This window comes from Gallus gallus, chromosome 20, assembly GCF_016699485.2.
Source record: "Gallus gallus isolate bGalGal1 chromosome 20, bGalGal1.mat.broiler.GRCg7b, whole genome shotgun sequence".
Taxonomy (NCBI): Eukaryota; Metazoa; Chordata; class Aves; order Galliformes; family Phasianidae; genus Gallus; species Gallus gallus.
In genome coordinates, this window is record NC_052551.1 from 6,289,333 (window position 1) to 6,311,919 (window position 22,587).

At 36.9% G+C, this 22,587-nt stretch overlaps 1 protein-coding gene across 5 annotated transcripts in view; it reads right to left on the reverse strand.

Annotated features, from left to right (window-relative positions):
• Window positions 1-22,587, reverse strand: part of SULF2 (sulfatase 2) — a 149,984-nt gene that overhangs the window by 26,994 nt on the left and 100,403 nt on the right. For all 5 annotated transcript variants that reach the window (XM_040650930.2, XM_040650938.2, XM_015296715.4 and 2 more), the window contains 4 exons: window positions 12,006-12,157; window positions 9,348-9,517; window positions 5,099-5,249; window positions 3,220-3,395 (listed from right to left, as the gene is read on the reverse strand). In XM_040650930.2, the coding sequence (XP_040506864.1) occupies window positions 3,220-3,395; window positions 5,099-5,249; window positions 9,348-9,517; window positions 12,006-12,157 (649 nt within the window). The remainder of the gene's footprint in view (window positions 1-3,219; window positions 3,396-5,098; window positions 5,250-9,347; window positions 9,518-12,005; window positions 12,158-22,587) is intronic.

Sequence of the window (22,587 nt, forward strand, 5' to 3'; positions counted from 1 at the left end):
CTGCCAAATATGCTGATTACTTGATTAAAAGGTAAATCTGGCAGGTAGCACATGCTTTATCTGTTTCAAAAAATGGCATGGAAGTAAGTACTGCAGCTCATATCACAGTGAGCAAGTTCTGATAAGAACATGAGAAATACATTGCCAGATACTACAGCAAGTAACTGAAAGTTGCTGTTAACAACAAGTTAAAGATGTAGTTTTATAATATCAGCCCCCCCCAGACTCACAGCTATCCGTTCTGCAAACACTCAGACTCTCCAGAGTTCAGTGAGTTTGCCATGCCCTGTTTTTTAGCAAAGCAGTGGCATATGCTTCTCAGCCACCACAGTTAACAGGGCACTGTTTGAACCTAACCTCACTTAAAATTCAGTTCCAACTCTGGCATCAACTCCAGAGCAGTACAGGCAGCTCCCATCTCCAGATCCCTTCAAATGCCACAGCCAAATATGAGTGTGTTCATGGGTCAGAGCATCTAGTTGCACAGAGCAGCATTCTATCATACGACTTGCTTTTACTACAGGTCTAGTTCTGCTGAAGTGCTTGAAGTCTATGTTGCACCTTAAAAGCTTATTTCAAATACCTCTGTGAAGAAGTTGCATTATTATTGTTGTTGTTGCCTTAACAACATTATACATAGTTTATCAGCTGCATAGTATCTCTTTTAAAACAAATGCACAGGCTGGCAGGGAATTTTTAAAAACTGGAAAAAAGGGAAAGTGAAAATATTGCTATAGAGACAATCTTCTACAGCACTGAACATAAAGAATGACCGTGCTGTGAACCACAGGCACAAAAGAAGGACTGGGACCAGATGGGCCGCTACACATGTATGTCAGTGCAAAAATTTAGCTCAAAGTACAAGACAGAAGAAAGCTGCTAAATTCACACTAATTAATGAGACACCATTTAAAAATTACTGCATTTTTGAACAAGCAAGCAAACAGGCACTGACAAGATGATGAATTAAATTGATGTACCTAATTTGATTTTAATTACTAATAATTGTGGTGTAGCATATTTGGTAATACAAATGAGAACTTAGTAATGACTTGCAACAGTGACTGCTATTAAATCTTTGTTGGTATCAAAAGGGAGTCATGGCAAGTACTCTGCAGGGAAAAGAAAGTTCATAAAAAACACGAATGATTGAGGCTCTAACATTTGAAGAAAATCAGGCTGAAAGGAAAGATCGATTTATTATCTGATATATTCCCCCCTCCGAGGTATTTTATCCTTTTCTTCCCATTTGTTGTACAGTGATGGGCTCTGTTTTGCCAGACTCTGTCAGGCTAACTACAGATTCTAAAATAAATATATTTTCATCCTTAGAGGTCACTCAAAAACAGAATTCAGTGGGAAGATTTTACAGGTTTTACGAGCTCAGGTGTGAAGATCTTTGGACTACTGCAGACAAGGGCTGCCTGGCCTCAAGCACTGCACACTGCAGAAACACTAGCTTACTCCACTTTGGCCACATTAGCATTACTGCTTTATCAAGACCAAAACTTGCAGTCGATCAGAAATAGAGTAAGTTTGTAAAAGGCTAATCCAGGTCTCTGGAAAGTCTCTGCTGCTGATGACAAATCTTCAGGGCTGGAGTAGTACATTTAATTCCACCTATTCCCCCTCACATGATTTGAAACCATGAGGCAGCTTTGACAGTGTAACTCTTCCTACCATTTAACATTACTGGAAGTCAACCCAGTACACCAAGAGTTTCAAAAGATTCAACCTTACCTGTTTCTTATCTAATTCACAAAATTTTATAGCAGCATTTTTGGCAGAGTATTGGATCTTCTGCTTAGGACACGTGTCAGTCACAAAGTGTTGGGTGCACTCACTGGCCACCCAGATCTGTGTCCTTCAGAACTCCCCCACTCTGCTGCATGTGCCTTTCTCTCTTAGTCTACTCTATTCTAAATTCTCTTTACTCTCCTCCTCTCAAACTCAAGGGTTTAGACTTTCTCCCTTACGTCACCTTCCCTTGGATGAACCTCCTATTCCTCTACAAAATGCACTCCCTCCTCTTTCCCCAGTAATGTTATTTGCTCACATTCTCCTGATGAAGTTATGTGCTTCACAGAGCTGTTCAGTGTAAACTTCAACAGAGGAGGGGAAAAAATAAAAGAACACAATACCAAACAAATAATAAAAAGATTTTCAGTACCTTATAACTTCAACTGAGATCAGCAGTTGAACACTTGGAGCTAAAAATCAAATCACGCCTAACATTCAGTTTAACTATGAGAACTGTTTATTTCACATGTATAACTACTGTAAGTAAGTCCATATACACACTGCAACATCTACAGAATTAAACATTTTTGTCCCTATGCATAATTTGCATCAGTGAATTTAACTAGTAAATGGAACAAGGTTTATTCATAACTATAACTATTTGCTACTGGATTATGTGTTGGAACTGTTCCTTCGCTGTAATGAAAAAAAATGGTGTGTAGAAGACTGTGTGTGTTAATTATGCTAAAACATGCACATTTATATAAATAAAAGGCAGCAAATTATGGCACTCTGTCCAAAATCATTACTTAAGTGCAAATATTTGCTATTGAAATAATTGCTTAGAAAGTGTATTTACATAATTTCTTAGCTGATCAAAGCTACCAATTTAATTAACAGTCATATTTGGCATGCTTGTATGAGTCTGACAAACAACCCTAACCATGTAATCTCAATGGATGAACCAAAGGGAGTCTGTGGATGATAACTGTGGATAAACTATTACATACATTCTTCTTCATAAGCTGAAACAAATGACTTCAGTAAGAGATTTAATTAATGTATGGCAACAATAATTTACTGTAGCAGTGAACATTATACCAAACGTTTTACCTTGAAAATGTTACAGATGTGTGTTGTATTCCTCAAAAGAAGACTCACAAATGTTTCCTGCAATGGACCCACTTCCAAGTGGCTTTTTCAACTACAGCCATAAAAGCGCAGTGCATTGCGCCGCACACCTCTGCAGCCAAAAAGCTAACGGTAAAAACTGCTTGATCCTGTTATACCAGCACGTGCTCTCAATTCTGCTATCTAAGACAGACTTATTTTGCTGCCAAAGATGAGGAGGAAGTCAGCCAGAACGTGCAGAATTTTGTGCCTCCACTTGTATGCCAGGTCAGTGTGACCAGAGATATGAACAAAGACTTTTTCGGGTAGCTACATACACACATATACACACAATAGAGAAGAACTTACAAGGACCCAGCCTCCACATTTGGCCCTCGGACATAGAAAGGAACTCTGATATCAAACTCATACGGCATGGATTTTCCCTTCACCAGCCCGAACTGACCAATATGATAACCATGATCTGCTGTGTATATTATATATGTATTGTCCAGTTCACCAGTTTCAACCAATGTGTTGTAAATCTGAAAAAAAAGCGAAACAGAACACAGTATTTATTTCACTGAGATGTATTACATACAGATATTGGAGATAATCTTCAGTCTGTGCGTAATCTACAAATAACAGCAGTTCCGGATGTCGCCGAGTTATCACATGGATCTACTCCAAATAATTTATAACCACAAAAAAATGTACTGATTGAACACTGCAGCTATATATTACAAGGCAAACCCCCATTTTCTGTTTTTAGATAAACACGTTAACATCCCATAGTTTCAAAAGTGCTTGGGTTCAGCATTTTGCATGAAAACTGTCAAAACAGCATTAAGTAAATTTTTGTATCTGATGTTATTTTGATAACAGAGATGAGAGTTTCAAGGCGATGAGCATTTCTGAAATTCTCTCTCCACCTTTATCTTTTCCTGTCAGCAGGCAATTCTAATAAAATGACAGCATTTTGCATCTCACACTTCTTTAAGCAACACAACAATCTTGCCTTCAGACAAATGAGTCCTCATTATGCAGAATATCTGCTAAATCTCTTCCAGATAAACACCACTCAGTCTCACCAGAGCCAGAGAACTAACACAGCACATTCTCTTAATTTTCTGTTCGTGGTTGCTTCTATTGATTTATATGAGAATCTTCAGGTGAAATATACCAACTTGAGCACCACAGATCAATTTTTATGTAGTATTTTCACTTCCCAAGGTCCTAAAATTGTGAGGCACTGCCCAAGTCGTGTCTTACACATTTCAAGACACAACAGCACTGAAAAAAACCCACTCTTTTTTGTTAATTTTTTGTTATTGCTGCTGTTTGCACTTTCTTTAATATTGAAAGACCGTTAGACATAATTCAGTTGAAAAGATCAGACAATCTGGGGATCGCAACCAGAAACAACCCAAACAATTTTTCCTGCAGTGAAATATGTATATTAAATTAATCCAAAGTCAAGCCATTTTGCTGAACAGAAAAACAAAATACTGTAGTAAAATAGATAATCTCCTCTAATACTGATATCTGATGTATCTAAGCAGGTTCATTAATCTGCAGCAGAGATCACACTTGCCTGAATCAGTAATTATAAGTCATTACTAACAAGTTCATGCAATGGCATCCAGATAACCTCATATTCGCCTTCCAGGAATCCTCTTATTTTATGCTCAACCATTTTGATTAAGAATGCCAAGAGATAAGCAGAAAATTGCAACACCTTTAAATCTGCCTTCTTACAACTGGAAACAAACCCACTCTTTCTCACAGTAGCTATTAGCTAATTCAGATATATCCGTTCAAAGTTCTCATTGTTACATAAAGCAGATTTAATTTTAAAAGAGAACAGAAATCTACCTATATACTTATTTACTTTTAGCATTTAACATCCAAGGTGTGATTTATCATTAGACTGGTTCCTTTTTTAATCTTTTTTAATTTTCTGAGTTCTTCCAGAAACCCTGTGTTACAGCACCAAAATAGGTCCACTATCACATACGTATTTTCAACAGGCTTTAGGATGGCGTTGCACTATTAAAACATATATTTTTAAAGTTTACGATTAACATTTTGTTTTCAGTAACGTGTCTACAGCAACAAATTAGCTGACTTGGAACACCCAGCTATTAAAAACCAAAACAGTCCTTCCTTACCTGCATATGAATCACAGTTTGAAGCTTAACTCAAGAAACAAACCTATATAGACCTGAAAAGTGATGGCTAATCTTACCATCTCCATAGAATCATCCACAGACATGAGTGTTTGAAGGCGCTTTCTCTGCAACATGTTAGTGAACTCCATGTGTATAGGTTTCATGGGACCCGTATACCTCATTATCCAGTGCTTGTCTGGGTTTGGAGCATAGTTATAGCTAGGAGTGCTGAGAAGCAAAGAGAAAAGCAGAATATTTTAGCAGTGCATAAAAAAAACCAACAATGTATAACAATAATTTCTATTTCATCAATACTACAGGACTTACTCTCTGAGGTACACAAGAAAATATAAGGTTGAGTTCAGAAGAGTTTTGTTCTTTATGTTTTATAGGAGATAAGAGAAAACTCCGTGGGGAATAAAGCCTATTAAAAGAATAAACATTGTTTCTGCAGCGTCATCAGACTAACACAGATACTCTTCAAGGCCAAGACACTTCCTTCAGAAGTCTAACTTCACAACTGGGATGTATTAGGACACATTACCAGGTCAAAAAGCATGTACTACTGGTTATTTTCTACCCATGTAATTAATCGCTTTGCTTTCATTCTGCCCACAGTGCACAGTGCAAGCTGTTTAACAATAACTATAAAACATGTTGAGAAACTTCTAATATGTTCTTTAATCAGTTTTTTTTCAATTTAACATGACTGGCTACTTTCATACTTCAGCACTCATGTACCCAGAGCAGCAGAGGCACCCTACCTGGTGGTATCAAACTGCATGTGAGCTCATGGCAAGCAGAAGTGGATATATAGCCAGATTTTAAAGACCTGCCAAAAAAAGCAGGAGTGAGGGGAAATAGGACTGTATTTTGTCAATACTTTCAAGCCACCAACTCATTTGCAATCATAAGAAACTTTCAAATTCCAATGAGTTCAAACTAAAACCAGATTAATTAAACTTCTTGTAAAAATCCCAAGAGGTGGATTCAATATCCTCCTGGAATCTCACAGCCCCTCCAAACACTCATAAGCTTGTAACCATCAAAGTGATGAGGAGAAATACCACTGATTGTCCATTATCTCGTGTAGTTAGCAGTTTCAGAAATTGCTCTTCTCTTCATAATTATATCATTCTAAGTTAGCTGAATCTAAATAAAAGACTTATTTTGGTACATCGTTATCATGGTGTTGACTCTTTGTATCACCAGCTCACTTCAAAGTTATATTTGTAGCACATATTTACAATAAGTACTATTGTTATCTACCATAAATATCCCTTAGAAGTTTTTTTTATTACTTAAGACTAAGAACCACTTCTGTCAGTTTCTTCATGTCCTGGTTCACACACATCTCAGGTAGACTCTAAAACATTAGAGATTACTTTTCCTAAATGATTTGTTGAGCCTCTCTTTTTCAGTCAAAGCAATAAACTCACTCTATGCAAAAGTGCAAGCTAAGAGGATGACACAGTAATACAGGAAAAAAACAGCAGATACTCAGCTATTTTTTTCTTCCCAAACACAATTTCCAGACAAACTCAGCTCCTGCTTGCCAAATATCTACACTGTCGTTTTTGTGTGCAACAGAGCAGCAGGGTAAGTTATTAAGATAAACAACAGTAATATAAACTGAAACTTCGCCTTGAAGTTAGTGTTTCTAATGTGTCTTTGCATATGACAGGTAATCTTAAGTTTTTTACATAAATATGAAATTAATAATCTGCCAGTGAAATGTTCTATGCAGAAAACCTTTGTTAGATGCTATCTGAAAAATGTGCGTAGGTGGCAAATGGAAGCTTCTTCATATAGGGAGGAAAGGGCTGGTGTTTATTCTCTGTGTATTGTTAATAGCCTCTTGAATTTCAGAATGTTATTGTGGCTGAAATAATGACATTGCTCCTTTGAAAATGCTGACAGTTATGGAAACTGTTGCTATGTGATGCCCAGAATGAATCAAAAATGCTTGGCAAACTCCTTTTCAGCTTACTTTGTGATTTCCTGGCTGATTTGAAACCTCCCGCTGTTTAATCCAACCAAAGCCCATGATTTTCTTTGATTACTACAAATGTAACTCTCTTACACTTAACAGACTTGTCTGTCTTATAGGAAAAATACACGAATATAGCATTCCTAGAAGTTGGTTAAGATAGCCTCTTCAAATGTACTCAGATGATAAATCTGAGTCTGACTGCATCTGACCTTGGAAAAGATGGGTGGTAAAGTGTACCCTCTAGAGAGATAACATTTCTGATCACTGTCAAACTGCGGCATTCTCTGCAGCCCTCAGTATAGGCAGTAAAGAACGAGAATTGGCCATGCAGCCTATGGATTTGCTTGCTGAATGCTGATTGATGAGGATAAATCTCACGTCAGACCAGAAATGAACACAAACAGGAGTTCTACAGAAGAAGGACGGTAACTGTGACGTAGGGTACAATACTCATGCCAGCTAGTACATCTAACAATAGAAGCATGAGAACAACAGCATAAATCAGCAACAGAAATAAGTACTGGGGATCTCAAGCAAAGGCACACAGTGATTTTCAGTCTAATATAGAAAGTTAGCAGCATGGATTTTAATAATAATAATAATTAGATAATTATTATTATCTAATAATAGCATCTAATAATGCTAGACAGTGCAGTGTGTCCAGCATAAGCGTTACAGATGCATCTTCTCCCTGTGGCTATAGCTTAAGAATCCCCATGCAGACTTTGATGGTGCTGACACAAGCAGAGGTACGAAGCCATGCTACATGGTGTATTGCCTGCTGGTTTCAGTGCTGGGCAATGACTTCGTTCACATTACTGCTTTAGGGCAATTCATAAGAAGTGTTCTGATCTTTCTCTGCTGAGTCCACAAGATAACAGAACAGTGAGAACTACATACATTGTCATTGGCAGAACTACCTGTCACTGAGAGATTCCCTGGGATGTGGGAACAGAAGGAAGAATGGAAACCAGAGAAGTGATCTGTGCATACAGTGAGGGAACGATGCACCATCTGCATTTTTGAATTTAATCTTAAAACCAAGCCAATAAAGATCTCTTCAGTTATTTTTATATAATTAAATGAAAAGTACTTAAAATAAGATTGGCAGTTTCTTTGCACAGGAAACATATACAATTCTATTTTATGTTCCTTTTTTTTTTTTTTTAATAAAAAAAGGTCCATAATTTCTTAGGATAATGTATTTCTCTACAAACCAAATATATTTCTACAAAAATGATATTTCCTGAATAATTATTATTATTGCAAGAAAAATCACCTGCAATTAAAAATAGATTCATGTAACTATTTTATAATCATGAAGATAAACCTGGTTTGTCTAAAAATGAAGTTACATCATAAACAAAAGAAAATTAGATGTAGTTTATATTTTTAATTGCAGGCCTTCCTTCTATTCCTCTGCACTGACCCACCAACGCTTCAGAACTGTTTTTGTTAGCAGGGCACAGAATTAAGAAATACAATTCCAGGTTCCACAGCAGCTAGATAATAGAGTAAGGAAAGGTTTTTTTCTCTTTGACTCCATTTTAAATTAAGTGAAAAAGCTCAAATGGATTTCACTGGACTTTGGATTAGTCCTGAGCAGCTTTAGCTACCAACTGATTATTTCAATCAGTTACCAGTTCCTTCGCAAATCCAAAACAGAACAGAACTCCCCACAAAGAAAAGAACAAAAAAATTTTAAAAAAGGAACAAAAAAAGAACAAAAAAACCCCCAAAACCAGGCATGCAGGAAGAAAGTTACAAGCGATGAACATCAATGAAGGCACAAAGACATGGATTAGAAAAATACTGATTTTTTACAGTTATGCTAAAAGGTAACCGAATAATTTGATTTATCAGCACGAAAGGAGATCCTGTACTGGAGAATGACAGACCTCTACATGCAGAAAGCCTCCACAGCTATAAACAAGAACTATCTCACCATGGTATTGCATTAGAGCTTATTAAAACATTAACTTGGTAACTTGACAATACTGGTTTGAGGACTTCAGATGTTTTGAAAACACTGTACAGCATCATTTATAGACAAATCAGCTCATTCAGAAACTGCCAGTCTAAGGCAGCCTCTCTTTTGATATAAAAATAGGAGAAATAAGCAATGCATACTATGTGATTTTTGTAATACCTACAAAATACTGTCCAAGGGATTCCACATGAATGATCCCCCCCAAAAATTTCCAAAACCTCTTCCTATATGTTTGTTTGTGACAGTCATGCCAAGAGTATTACCAAAAAAAAAAAAAAATCACCCCAAATTTATAAATTTAGACTCCTGAACCTGGGAATATCAGGGTTTTATTTTTCCTTACATGTGTTGTGAAGCATTAGGAAAGAGATGTGAATATTGAGGGGCTGAATCTTCAGGGCCATGAGGAGCAGCATGGCTTATAACCATCAAAACAGGCCTGTGAGGATACATCTTCTTTGATATTCTGAAGAATGTGATACTGTCATTGGTTATCAGATCAGTGAGATAATCCTGCAAGTAGAAGGAAAAGTATAATGAGATATTTCAAAAATAATTTCAAGTTGGGGTGTGATGGGAAGGGGAGGTATCATAAAAAACAGGAGAAAGGAAGCTACTTAGCTCAGAAAGGGAAAGAGGAGGAGGTAAATTACAGACATAGCACCATTCACCAAATGATTCTCTCTTCACTGTCCAGAAATACGAAAAACAACAGAAATGAAAAACAGTGAAGAAGCTCAAATAGGATTCTTTCTTTTCACTGTGAAGATCACAGTACTAAATATAATGACCAGGTATTGATGAAAGAGAAAGGAAAAATTAAAGGAAAAATACAGGCAAAATTATTTGCTTTTTGATGTTGAAATTTTCAAAGTGTGCAGTCCAACCCCACACCACAAATGTGCTCTTAAAATTCAAATACACGTCAATTTTTCTTCATCTCCCTCTGAACCAGAAGTCTCTAAACCTAGAAGATGCTGGAGTGATTGGACCAAAAACTTCATCCTATATTGCAGGTGCAAGGACAATCTGATAGAGATACACATCTATATCAAATTAATCACTGATAATTTAGAAAACTCCCTTTGTAAGATATGGACAATATATTTGCTGGAAGCATGCACATCTTCTGGCACCTGCTGGAACTACATGCATTGCAGACAGTCCCCCCTTTGCTGTACCATGGGAAATGTGAATGCCAACAAAACTAGAAACTGAACTTAAAAAGTACAAAGAAAATGGAAAAAAAAAAAAAAAAAAAAAAAAAAAAAAAAAAAAAGGAGTAGAGTAATTCCTGTGGGAGAATCTGAAAGAATTTGCAAAGATGTGATTTCACAGGATAAGGGCTCAGCAGTTAATTTGGAGGACAGAATCAGGAATGGTTATTTTTTTCAGTTCAACTGGCACATAATTAGCATTAATTACGTCAAGTAAATAGGGCCAAAATATAATCTCATCATCATGTTATTTACTGGAAAAGTAGGTTTCAAGCAACACAAATGGTAAGAAGGTCAGAGAAGCAATCTTGTCTTTCAGCTTGTGTTTGTTCATTTGAACCCCAGTGTTAACATTGCCATGTACTGTTTATTATCATAGTTGTGTATTAGGCAAGAATACGAAGATTATAAAAATATTTACATTTTCATCAGACCTTTTCTTTTAATTAACAAACTGAGTGAGAAGAACTGAACAGAATGAAAACCGAAACATTTTAAATTGTTACATATACAAAATAGAGCCGAGGATCTTGGAATGTAAAGTTTCCCATTGACTTTTAGTTACCATGGGGAACACTGCCCTACGAAATCACTTGCCATGTAAGGTTGATTTCTATCACAACATTTTTGGTAGCATGGCTACAAGGATTAACTTTGATTCTTCATAGATCAGAAGGGAAATAAAAGACAAATAATTCTATCAGTTGTCTATACCTTTGGCAGCTGGTAATAGAAAAGGAAATACTAGAAGCCTGTCAAGTTTTATCTTTCAGTACAATGTAGATTCAATGAAAAATTACAAATGGGTGATGGGAAGGAGAAAATCATAGAGACTTCTAACTTTTAAAGAAAAAAACTCTGAATGTATTACTGATGAAATGAAAATACAGAGGCAGGATTTGTGCTCAATAAAAGAAAGTGAACTAAACCCTTGTTAAGCAAATACACCTTAAAAATCAGTATCACTGCTAAGTTAGTTTTTGAAGTTATACACTACTTGAACTATGCAGTTTACTGATTAATTATTTATAATTATATATGAGTAAAGCCAGTTCCTTTGGGAAGTTCACACTTTTGGCTGAAATCAGATACACTCCTGACTGCAAACAGGTAACTGAGCTGTAACAATAACTAGCAGGCATTTTAGTAAGTTTGGCCATGGTATATATAATATCCTTGAAAGGATGGTAGGCACATACACACCTGTAGCAACACGTGGAGATATACATTTAACAGTTCTTTTTTCCACTCATTCAGACAGCAAAGTCTGAATTACCATAAAATACAGCAGGATACTATGAATTCTCCATCATATTATAGCTGTGAAACAAGTAAATTAAATTAACATAAAAAGATGGGTCTAGCTGGAGGGAACTGGATTCTTATCTCATTTATGCTTGTGTAACTGCTGAAATCAGTTCTACACCAGGGGAATAGATGGCAATCAGATTTAGCACAAGATAATTAAAGTACAAAGAGGAGAAATAGTTGTCATGCAGCATTTAAATCCATTTTCACATCTGCAGCTCATAATACACATCAGCAGTCTCAGGATGTTTTGTTTGTTTCTATTTCTGCTAACAATGTTTTCAGTAATATGACCCTCACAGAAGAGAAGATAACAGAAAGCCCAGACATGGAGCCTACTGCATTGTAGCTAACGTTACACAGAGCAGCTTTCAAGTATGAAGAGAATTCGTTAATTAGACTGAAACCATAAGTTGCAGCTATCTTGCAATCACATTCAAATGTTAAAGAAATTGAAATAAATCCGTAAGACCTACCCTGGAGTAGTCAAATCCATGTTTCTCCTTCACTCCATTTCTACAGAGTGTGTAGTTGTAAAATCGAGAATTTTTAAGTAATCCAACCCATTCTTTCCAACCAGGAGGCACATAGGAACCATTATATTCATTAAGGTACTTTCCAAAGAAAGCTAGGGGTAGAGAAAGCAGAAGTACAGTAAGAAACACCTCAAAGATACTCTATTTGGTCATATTCTTTCATGTCCCTCCCTTATGACTGGAACATTTTCTTTAAGTTAGGAGTTTGCCTTTGTTTCTTCTTGATTTAAATTCTGAATACATATGAGACACACTGGAATACAGTTATATTTGTTTCAGGGGCTGGTATTTTCAGACTCCTACCAGCAAAACAGAGAATGTTTAAAATAGCACCGGTTGTCACATTATCTCATCCTGCTCTGAATAACCCAATTTAGCTACGTTTTTCATTGTGGTTACACCCACTCAAGGTCTCCACCTAAGAACTGCCAGAAGCAGTGAAGTCAGTAATAGGAGGCTGGCTGAGGAGAAACGATGACACACGAGAACCATAAACATTATGAAATTTTAAAACTGCTGCATAGAAGAACTGAAGCAGCCGCCTTGCTTTGCAGAACAAGTACAGATTAAGTGCAAGGATTCTAACAGAATGCCATGCAGACACTTGAGCTCTCCTCCCAGAAGAGTTATGCATTTGCTAGATTCGCTCTGTAAACCCCAAGTGTACAGACACAAATTATAATCCAGAAAACAGTTAAGAACGTTACATTATATCATCACTGTGTCACTGCAGGACAAATTAAACCCTGTTCTTCTGGCTGTTTTATTTGTTTTTTAAAGCTTACAGGCAAAATTCTGCTCTTGGCCTGCATATTGCAATGGGATTCAGCATCCGAGTTTTCATGTCAGAGCTCACACCTGAAGTTCTGAATGCTCTGGCAATACAGGTTAGCACTACCACAAAGACCAGCATGAAGACCTTCACGTTTGTTCTCCCTGACATCACAAATATTTTTAATTCAGAAGCAGTAGTGCTGCTGCACCTTGCACTGATCTCCATCTTAGATTAAAGCTTATCTCAAAATCTAGGAGCTTTGAGCACACAATTCTCAGCTCCCAATATTTGAAGTTTTTTTAAGCTTTCAGCCACAGCATCTGATCTTCTTGTATTTCTGTACATACAGGGAGTGCATGTGCAGTGTGCGTATGTACAGTGAGTGTAGGAAGGACTAGCCTCACTGTAGTCAATGGAATTATGGCTATTTGTAGAGGGCAGAACCTGTCCAAAAGATTTCTCTAGTGAGAAATCATGATATATAACAGTACATGAGAGAGCTTCATGTTGTTACTAGATAGAAATTTTCTATAAAAATGGGAAACATTAGCATTTATGACAGAACAGAATGGAATCAATCTATAGGGAGCAAATATACTGTGCACCGAACACACATAAGATCCAGCTCACAGCGGATGTGAGCGCAGCAAGGCGGAGGATGGTGTGTTTCAGCAGTGACAACAGTGCCATGAAAGACAAGCCACGTTCCAGATGGCCACACACAGCTGTCACATCATGAAATTAAGAGCACCTCAATCAGCTCATCCACACAAATCAGCTAATGGTGGTGACCATACTGAAAAATCATGTTTTGTCACTGAGAATTTGCTCTATCAAAGTGCTATTGTGCCCTTTGTATCTGTTACAATTCCTGTGGAAGTAAATAGAGGACATTACTTTCAGAACAAGCTATGTACAGGTGAGCCACTTACAAAAGAGCTGGGTGACTGATAAACATGCCACAGAAAAGAATCTCTGTTTCACTGTCTTAACCTACTTCTTGATGCCTTCTTTAACCAAGCTCAGTAAACCTACAGCAGTGAACAATGCAATATCTGCTCCACTAGAGATACAAACTATCCATTACTCAGGAACAGTTTGTACAGTATTTATTTTTTCAAATGTTTTTGCTTTATGAACAACTTCAAATTTTTAAAGGATGATAAGCAACTCGCAGTGATAGTGGGTAATTAAAGTATGCAGGTGAACATTTTCTTTTCTCATCCTTGTTACACATAAGGACTAAAACACTGACCACTGCCTACAGTAGCAGGTAAGCACATAGCAGTCCAAAGCTTCTCGTCTCCCATTCAATATATTATAATCCAGTTATATCCCAACAGATGAATTTGGCATTTCTGCTCATTGAAACCACCGAGTTCCTAAAACCTATGGCTGAAAAATCCAGAAAAGAGGAGTTCTGTAATGAATTACTGCACTGTTGTTCTGCAGAGGCGTTAAAGGAAAGTCTGGCAGAAGTTCCTTCCAGCACCTTTTGGATACTATATAGATAAAGATACATACACACACCCACATTGTATACTCACAGGGTGTCTTCATACACTTTCATGGATGTCAATGAGCTTTAAATAATTTTCTCTGCTGTTTCCAATGTTCCATTACACATCTTTTTCTCCTCCTCCCTCCTTTTAAAGGCTTGTTATTCAAAACTTGTTAAAACATCAGTTCTCTGTACTACAAAATATTGAGTTACAAAAAGCTCTCTTAAAGCTGATGAAAGATTTTCATTTTAGATTGTAAAGATTCTCTCCGGCACATTTTTCCCCCCATCAGATTAGTTCACCACAGAGACAGCTGCTCAATAGAGCACATATGCCTTTGGTACATCCAATTCCAAGCCGCTCCAAGATTTCCTTAACAAATATTTTCAAGGACTGCAGTTTTGATACACTCAGCCACATTCCTACATTCAGCCTACGAAAGGATCATTAAAAAACAACCAAGTGACTGCTTTTAATAAATGCATCAAAAATGTGATTTCCCTTTGCTTTAAATACTATAGACAATCATAGTTTCTCCTAAGACCAAACAAAACAGGATATAGAAGAATTGAGCCCTTTGTACACTGTTACCACTTCCGCAGGGTTCATAATCTTTCAAAGTTCTTTTCTCAGGGTCTCAATTTCAATGACAAGCACCTGGAAAATCCTTTGGTATAGAGTGGAATTTTTACAAGAGGTCTCAGTGTTTATTGTTGTTTGTTGTTGTTTTGTTTCTTAGTTAAAAAAAAAAATTCCTCTTCCTATATGGAAAAGAAAAATCATACATGTAAGAATTTGCCCTTCGCTCTCAATTAACACAAAGGTCTGCTCTGAATGTAACACAACTGCAGACACATTAGGTACACAACTCCCTGCTTAAAAAGCAGAGCTCACCTATCTAAAGAACAGACATCTCGGTTTCAAAAATGCCCCAGAAGACAGTGGTTACCTTCATTGGAAATATTCAGGCTAGTTCTACCACATACCATTACCTACCAAGCTCTGCAAGGTTGTTTCCACACCTCCTCCTCCCCAGCCTTTCCTTTCTTTTAAAAAAAGCCAAGCACACAAACACACTGCTACTTTTTGTAATTCTTACTTCAAAATACATAACAGAACTTAAGGGCCTCTACAAAAGATATTCATAATTTCCAATTTGATGTGAAGTTTTAAGATGATTCATCTTCTTAATGCATCAATAAAACAGCGCAGGGGATCACTCAACCCTTTTCATGCCATACAGACTTGCCCAACACTGGAAGCTGGATATAACAGAACTTTGTAGCTCCCACAGTAGGAATGAAAACGTAGTGCAAGTCAGAGATTAGCACTGTAGAACTGCCAGAAGATCAGAATTAGAAACACATTTTCAGTCTTTCATTTAGTTTCCTTAATTTGGCTGTTCAGATCTAACTGACCATAGTCAGTCTTCTGTTCAGTCTGGACAGAAAGAAAAGTTTTAGAGAACAGGCAGAAATTGAAACAAGTTGCTCAAAATGACAGTATAGTTCTCATCCTGGGTGTTTTTCAGGCCTGGGCTTAAAGAACTGCTCAACAATATGGCCTGATGCAGGCTTTGGGCAGGTGGATGGACAGGAGATCACCCAAGGACCCTTCCAACTCAAATTATCCTGGGACGGACTACGTGAGTAAACAAGTCCATCTCTAGATGACCTCTGATGAGATTCCAGGATTTTAGAAGTTAGGAAGGTATATGTAAATATTCCTGCTCTCACAGTAAATCATCAAGCTGAGAAAAAGTAGAATTAATTTTTTTGTTATTCCTGAACTATAAGCTCAGAAGTTCTATCACCCATCTGTCCTCCAGGAATCTTCCCTTCACATCCTTCCCAGTACTTAGCTGTATGCACTCAGTAGCACACCATTAAACTGCACTTTCCACTGTGACTGTGAAGTTAAATCCATGTTTTAAGCTACTGACCCTCTACTTTTAACCATGAATGCTGTGTATTAAGTACTTCAAAGAAGCATTTAAAGCACCGTTCTTCTGATACAGCTAAGCAGACAGCTTCCCAGGTAGCAAGGCTTTGAGTTGCAAGTCCTACAGTTACACAGAGGGATTTTTTTTTCCACACCTCAAAAATATTCTATTTCTGTATCTGCTACTAGTTTTTTCTAACTCAGAGTTGAACAATTAGCTACAGCTGAGCTGAGTTTTGAGCAGGAAAAAGGGCCTTTCTGATCTTATTTTTTGCTGTTTATCTAGCAAAAATTACTTTTAGTACTTTTTGTCCTCTGAAAGACAATCAAAGGAAGGCAAATGTGAAAACATTCTCACCCTGTCTAAGTACACATATAATGAGCATTAAGCCCAAAGGTCAATTCAATTCTACATTCACATCGTGGCCAAATATTCTCCTAAACTGAAAATGTATAAAGGAATCTACCCAGTGGAATTAATGGATTTAAAGGAGAAGAAATACAAGGTTCTGAAATAAAATTCTGTAATTTAGTATAAAATTTGGTTCCATGAGAGAGATTTTCTGGAAACTTCAGTTCTCATGTGGTATCAAAATAACTGAACCAATCTTCCAAAACTCCTGATTGTGATTCGTTAAACATAATAGTTGCAAGAATGTTGTACAGTGACTGGTAACCATTGCAATTAGAATATCCTTATTGTGCTGGGGAACTAGCATGGTAGGACATAGTAGGACAAAGTGAATGCAGAACAATCTTTATCATACCTTTGTCCCTCTTCCTGAATTTGCAGTGCACATTCCACAGTCACGGCCAAGGACCAGTGCCAAGATCTATTCAATGAACCAGAGGAATTGGCAGAAGGGGACCAGATGAAGCCAAATAAAACAAAAGCGCTTAAGCCAAATATTTTGAATGGTCAACAAGGAATCAAATAGGAGAATGCTAACAACGAGCCAAATCTCTGTACTTTCTCAGGTGAGCAAATTCCCAATGGAGTCACTTGGCTAAAGCTGCCTCTCACTAATGGCTATGGCACAGCTTACAAAAGTTTAAACAGAACTAGGACTGTAAAGCATAAATACCTTTCTAAACAGCTATCTCAGACAAACACGCTCTGCAAGTTGAAGGAAAAATTCTGGAAGTAACAATCTCCAACTCATCAGTCTTTTATAATAATTCAGTACAAGACACAAGAGTACAAGACTTCAGTAGAAGACTCAGTACATTGCAACAGTATCATTTCCTATGCTAGGCAGTGCAAGAGAAGGGGGCGCTGACCACATGGTTCAGAGTGCTGCTCACTACCGCTAGTCAGTCTGTTCACTCCTTGGTGGCCAAGCCTGATCATTTGGATCTCCAGAATGTTTCCCTATACCAAAATCCTGAAGACAGTGAAACATTTTAAGACTCACCATCAGTTATCACATCTTTCTTCCATGTATTATGGTCACAGAGTCCTAACTTTTAGATTTTTCCTCCTCTCATCATATTGTCAACTGACTGCAAGGTTCAAGGGAGCTACTGAGACATGCTGTGAAACAAGTAGTACTTTCTAGATTCCAACAAAGCCTGTTTTCTTTCACCTAGTATTATAACTGGAAGAACACCAATAAAAGAGTTCACAAATAAAAAACAATAAAGTCTTACAAATTCAAAGTTCAACTCTGGTTCAATATAACCGCAGAATTCCTTTCAACAAGATATCCACCAAAATAGAAAAAATCCAGGTTACACAGTAGTTTACTTTCCGTACATTTACCTTTTATGTTTCAAAAAAAAAAAAAAAAAAAAAAAAACAACCAAACAACTTTTTTTTGTTTGTTTCTCAAGGACTAGTCACCTCTTACATTACTTAAATGAATCCCATCTCATAAACATAGATAGCCATCCTGTGCATAACTTATACACAAGGACGGGAAGTGCTATTATTCCTAACTTGGACAGTGAGGCGCAGGTCTCAGGGTAGTATTTATGCTATTTAAAGCATACAAAAAGATATGAAAAAGTTCCAGCTCAAAGAAATTTGAATGCCACTTCCAGAACCTGGAAGCAGAACCTATCTGCAAAAACTACACTGTAGGCATTGGCCAGTCTTTGAAATTATCCACGTTCTGCTATGGACTTTATTAAAAGATGACATGCAGTTTACTGTTCTATCTTCAAATTCTTATTTCTCAAAGCTTTTCCACTGCCTACTGATGTGCATTTTGCTGCTCTACAGCACAAGTCTACAACTATACTGGCCACATAGAACACTTGCACCTTGGGGCATAAAGCAAAGATCAGCTTAAGAAAAGTATATTCAATAACTTACATTATTAAGTTAAATTTAATGAAAGAAAAAGATTTGGCTTTTACAAAAGCAAAGAAAAAGAATACAAAAAGACACTGCAGAAGAAGATAAAGCCATTAGATTTTCTTAAGATCTCTTAAGATGACAGTACTTTTAATTAACAAAGATTTAATTTTTTTTCCTCAGATGTGAAAACATTCCCTTTAGTTTTTTGCTATTTTGAATGCTATGAAATGGTAATTGTACTTCTGGTAAAATACCAAGCTATGAATTGCTTCTTGCTTGCAATGATAAATCAATTCAACAAAGGTATTACACTTCAAATTGGCATCCTATCAGCAGAATACAGTGCAGTAGGGGAAAAAAAGAAGAGGTGGTGCTTCTCACAATCTACAACATTTTATGTTGAAAACAGATAGATTAGAGGAATAAATAAGAAAGAGGGCAAGAGGGAAATAAAATATGACTGGAAAGAAGCGAGCCACAGGCACTGGCTTATTTCTGTAGTTGTGGATGCATTCATCTCAGACTCCTGGAAGGTTTTATTTGATTGCAGGCTATTTTGTGGATTTTACTCAGTGAGTTATTCACTGAAATGCACATATTCCTCTCTCTGGGATGGTTAAAATGTGCATTAAATAACATAAAGCTACATGCAGAAGACAGGTAATAAAACAGTAGCTATATAGATGAGTTCCATTTCTACAATCTCTGCATAAGCATCAGAACATAACTCTACTTAGTGCATTCACACCAAGTTATCATACATTATAATACGTTTAAAGTGAAATTACTGAGGCACAGAACTCAATTCATAGAAACAGAGGGAAAAGACACATGCATCCTTGACTCAAAACCGACCGATGATATAGATGTGAAGTCAGAGCTAGGAAGAAAAATGTCTTTAGCATACATGAAACAGGAAATTCAGAAATACGCTTTGTGTAAAAATGTCATTCTCCAAAATATTTGCAGGATATTCCATCTCAATAATTCACTGCCACAGACCAAGTGTGCCAGAAGTAGAAATATGGACATGCATTCAGGCTAAACATCAGCACACTTCTTACATCCTTTCCAGCACAGGTTTTCTGTTTACCTTTACAGTAACTGCTAATATGACATATCCAGTGGGCTGAAGCTTTCTTTCACATCATTTTCAAAACTAATGATCTCAAGCCAAGTAACAGAAACAATTTCACAGCCTTAGATAAGGTAATTTTTTTATACAGAGAGAAAAAGATCTGAGGAAACTAATATAATTTTGAGTAAAATAATTCAGAAACTTGACACCCAGTTTTCAAACATCTCCCATATGTCTTGGAGGTGAATATCTTAACAGTGCAGTTCCTAATTGTGCAAATCACATCTAAAAACCAAGTCTGACTCCTAAGCCACTTAATTACCATAATAAAAGATGTTCAGATCTTCAGTAGCTGCCCTGCATACAGGACGTCATTCTGACTCAGTCTGTTTTCTTTATATGCACATAACATGATGAAGAATTGCAGCACAGCGCAACGACAATGACATCAGAATGCAAATCAAAACTTGCATCTCTTCTTAATATTGCTCTTTACATTTATTGAGTCTTGCAGAAAATACTCCATTATTCTGTCTACTTCTATCTACAGTCTGACTCCTTAGTTTGCCAACTGTTCCCTACCAAAAAATTATACACAAAGATCAACTTCAGTTAAGATTTTAAGTATTTCTGTAATCCAACAATTGTGTAGAATGAATTCTGCAGCAGCTGACTGGTAACCAGAATATTTTTCTCTGGATGTGCAAGAGGATATTAAAACCTGCTTGCATATTTTTCATCTTCATTCCTCCTTTAATAAACATTTACCAATGGCCTTTCTCCTCTATCTTAGAATTTAACGTTAAAATCAGTTAAAAATGCCAAAGGCTCAGACAGTGAAGTGGAAAAATAATTATTTGAATGCAGTCAACCAGTGTGTCGTCTTCACCTAATATTAGAGGGAGGAAATGGAAGACTGTCACTGAATTTTAATGAATTCATTAGTTAATTACTGTAAATCCTTGTGAAAGCACTAAGAATGATTATTACTTTTATTCCCAAGAAATTTATTATAATGGCAGAGATGGACCTCCAACAATGACTTTTCTTTAAGTTCAGAATATATAAATGGTACAGAATGACATATATTACTTCTTTGCATAATTCAGGTACAGCCTTCCATCAGAGTGAGATACTGACATATTACCACACAACAAGCAGTGTTTTCCTTTTTTAATAGGTTAATTCAACTTAATAGAGTTAGCTGTACAATAGGGTACTGCTCAACAGGAATGAAAATGGTAAGTTAGTCAAGACATATACTATATTTGCTGCATAATGTGCCACAGTAAGCCCTAACGTATATTAAGTGAATTCCTGCAGAAAAATCACTGAAGCAACAGCGTGAATCAGTGAAGCAAAAGCAAGGCTTAATTTGGCCCACTATCCCTAATTCTATTGAATTTAATAAGAAAAACATGTATTTTAATTTCCTGACTGCAGATAAGACTGACAAAATATTCTGGAATCAGTCACCAGCTTTAAGACCAAATCACTCAGCCAGCCAGGCAGATGGAAAAGAAGCTGTTATATTAAGTAACGTTTAAGAGAAAGTTTAAACGTGTATTCTAATAAGATATAATGCTATTTGTTGTTGTTAGAATCAAGCAAGCAACAAAGTATTGTGCATTTTAAAAGATGTCCCATACAAAGATGTGTATATTCACAAAAACAGGATGTTTTCTTTGCTGTGAATGTTTACAGAGGAACTTCTGGTAGAGAAATCCTCTGACATTCAGAAACATTTGTCACAGGGGCTCTTTCTTTTCCATTATAATCATCTGTTGCTCCAAGCTGAAGTACCAATGGCCACTGTTTTAAGTTTCTGTTAATTCAGATGTTCCTTACAGGGACTCTTCTAAAGATTAATTCATTAATTGACTCGGCTTGTTTCAAAAAAATGCCTGTCTTGCCCAAAACCCGACAGTATATAATGGCACAATGCTCTAGACCAACTGTTTACTGAGATTAGAGATCTGGTGTCTGCATGCACTGGCTATATAATGAGAATGTGGCCTTTTAGTTGCTGCTCACAACACTTGTAATTTTTACTTTGTGAGACAGCTTAATGCAGAGGAAGTCATACCTTTAACATCTACTGCCTTAAAGGCTTCCATTGCAGGAGGACAAGCCAGTCATTGCACTGTCACAACATTTAATTGATTCACATAAAGCAACAGTGTGTCTTACACATGAGGGCCAAAATCCTGACTTACACATGGAGACAGAAGTTCCCTTGAGCTCAGCATCTTACCTTCACCTCTATGCTGCCAAGTCACTGGTTAGTAAAACTTTTTAAAGTTGAATAATATAAAGGTGGCAACCAAGGCTGAAGCTAAGAAACAATTACAGGAAAGTCCCACCTCTTCAGTGCTCTCTCACACATGTTATTTGACACTTGTGGAGGAGAACCCCGCACCACACTGATCCCTCCTGCCTACAAACCATCAGTGCGTTTCCCAAAGGTGCCCGCAGCATCACAGGTCCATACGGACCCAAACCACAAACACCTCAGGAAAAATAATACAATGCAGGCTGACCAGCAGAATTGCCTTTTGCAAAAGCATAAAACTCAGGGAGACCAGCATTACAGAGACAAGGGCAAGGAGATGTGAAATGAGTGACAGAAAGGGGGGGAAAAAGGGTCAAAACAACACAATAAGGGAAGCTTAGAAGCAGTTGGAGAGTACAGTTTTTTCTTTCAAGTTTAAACAAAAAAGAAAGCATAAAAGGGAAACACAGGGAGGCTTGGCCTATGAATTAAGAAAAAAAGACCACCTTTCCACCAAAATGACAGCTTCCCCATTTCAGAGCTGTGAGCTTACATATTAAGCACAAACCTGCAAAAACCGTATTCACCATGACTGCTTTTTCTTCTTCAAGAAAACAATTAAATAAAAACTAAAAGGAAGCTAAAGCGTGTA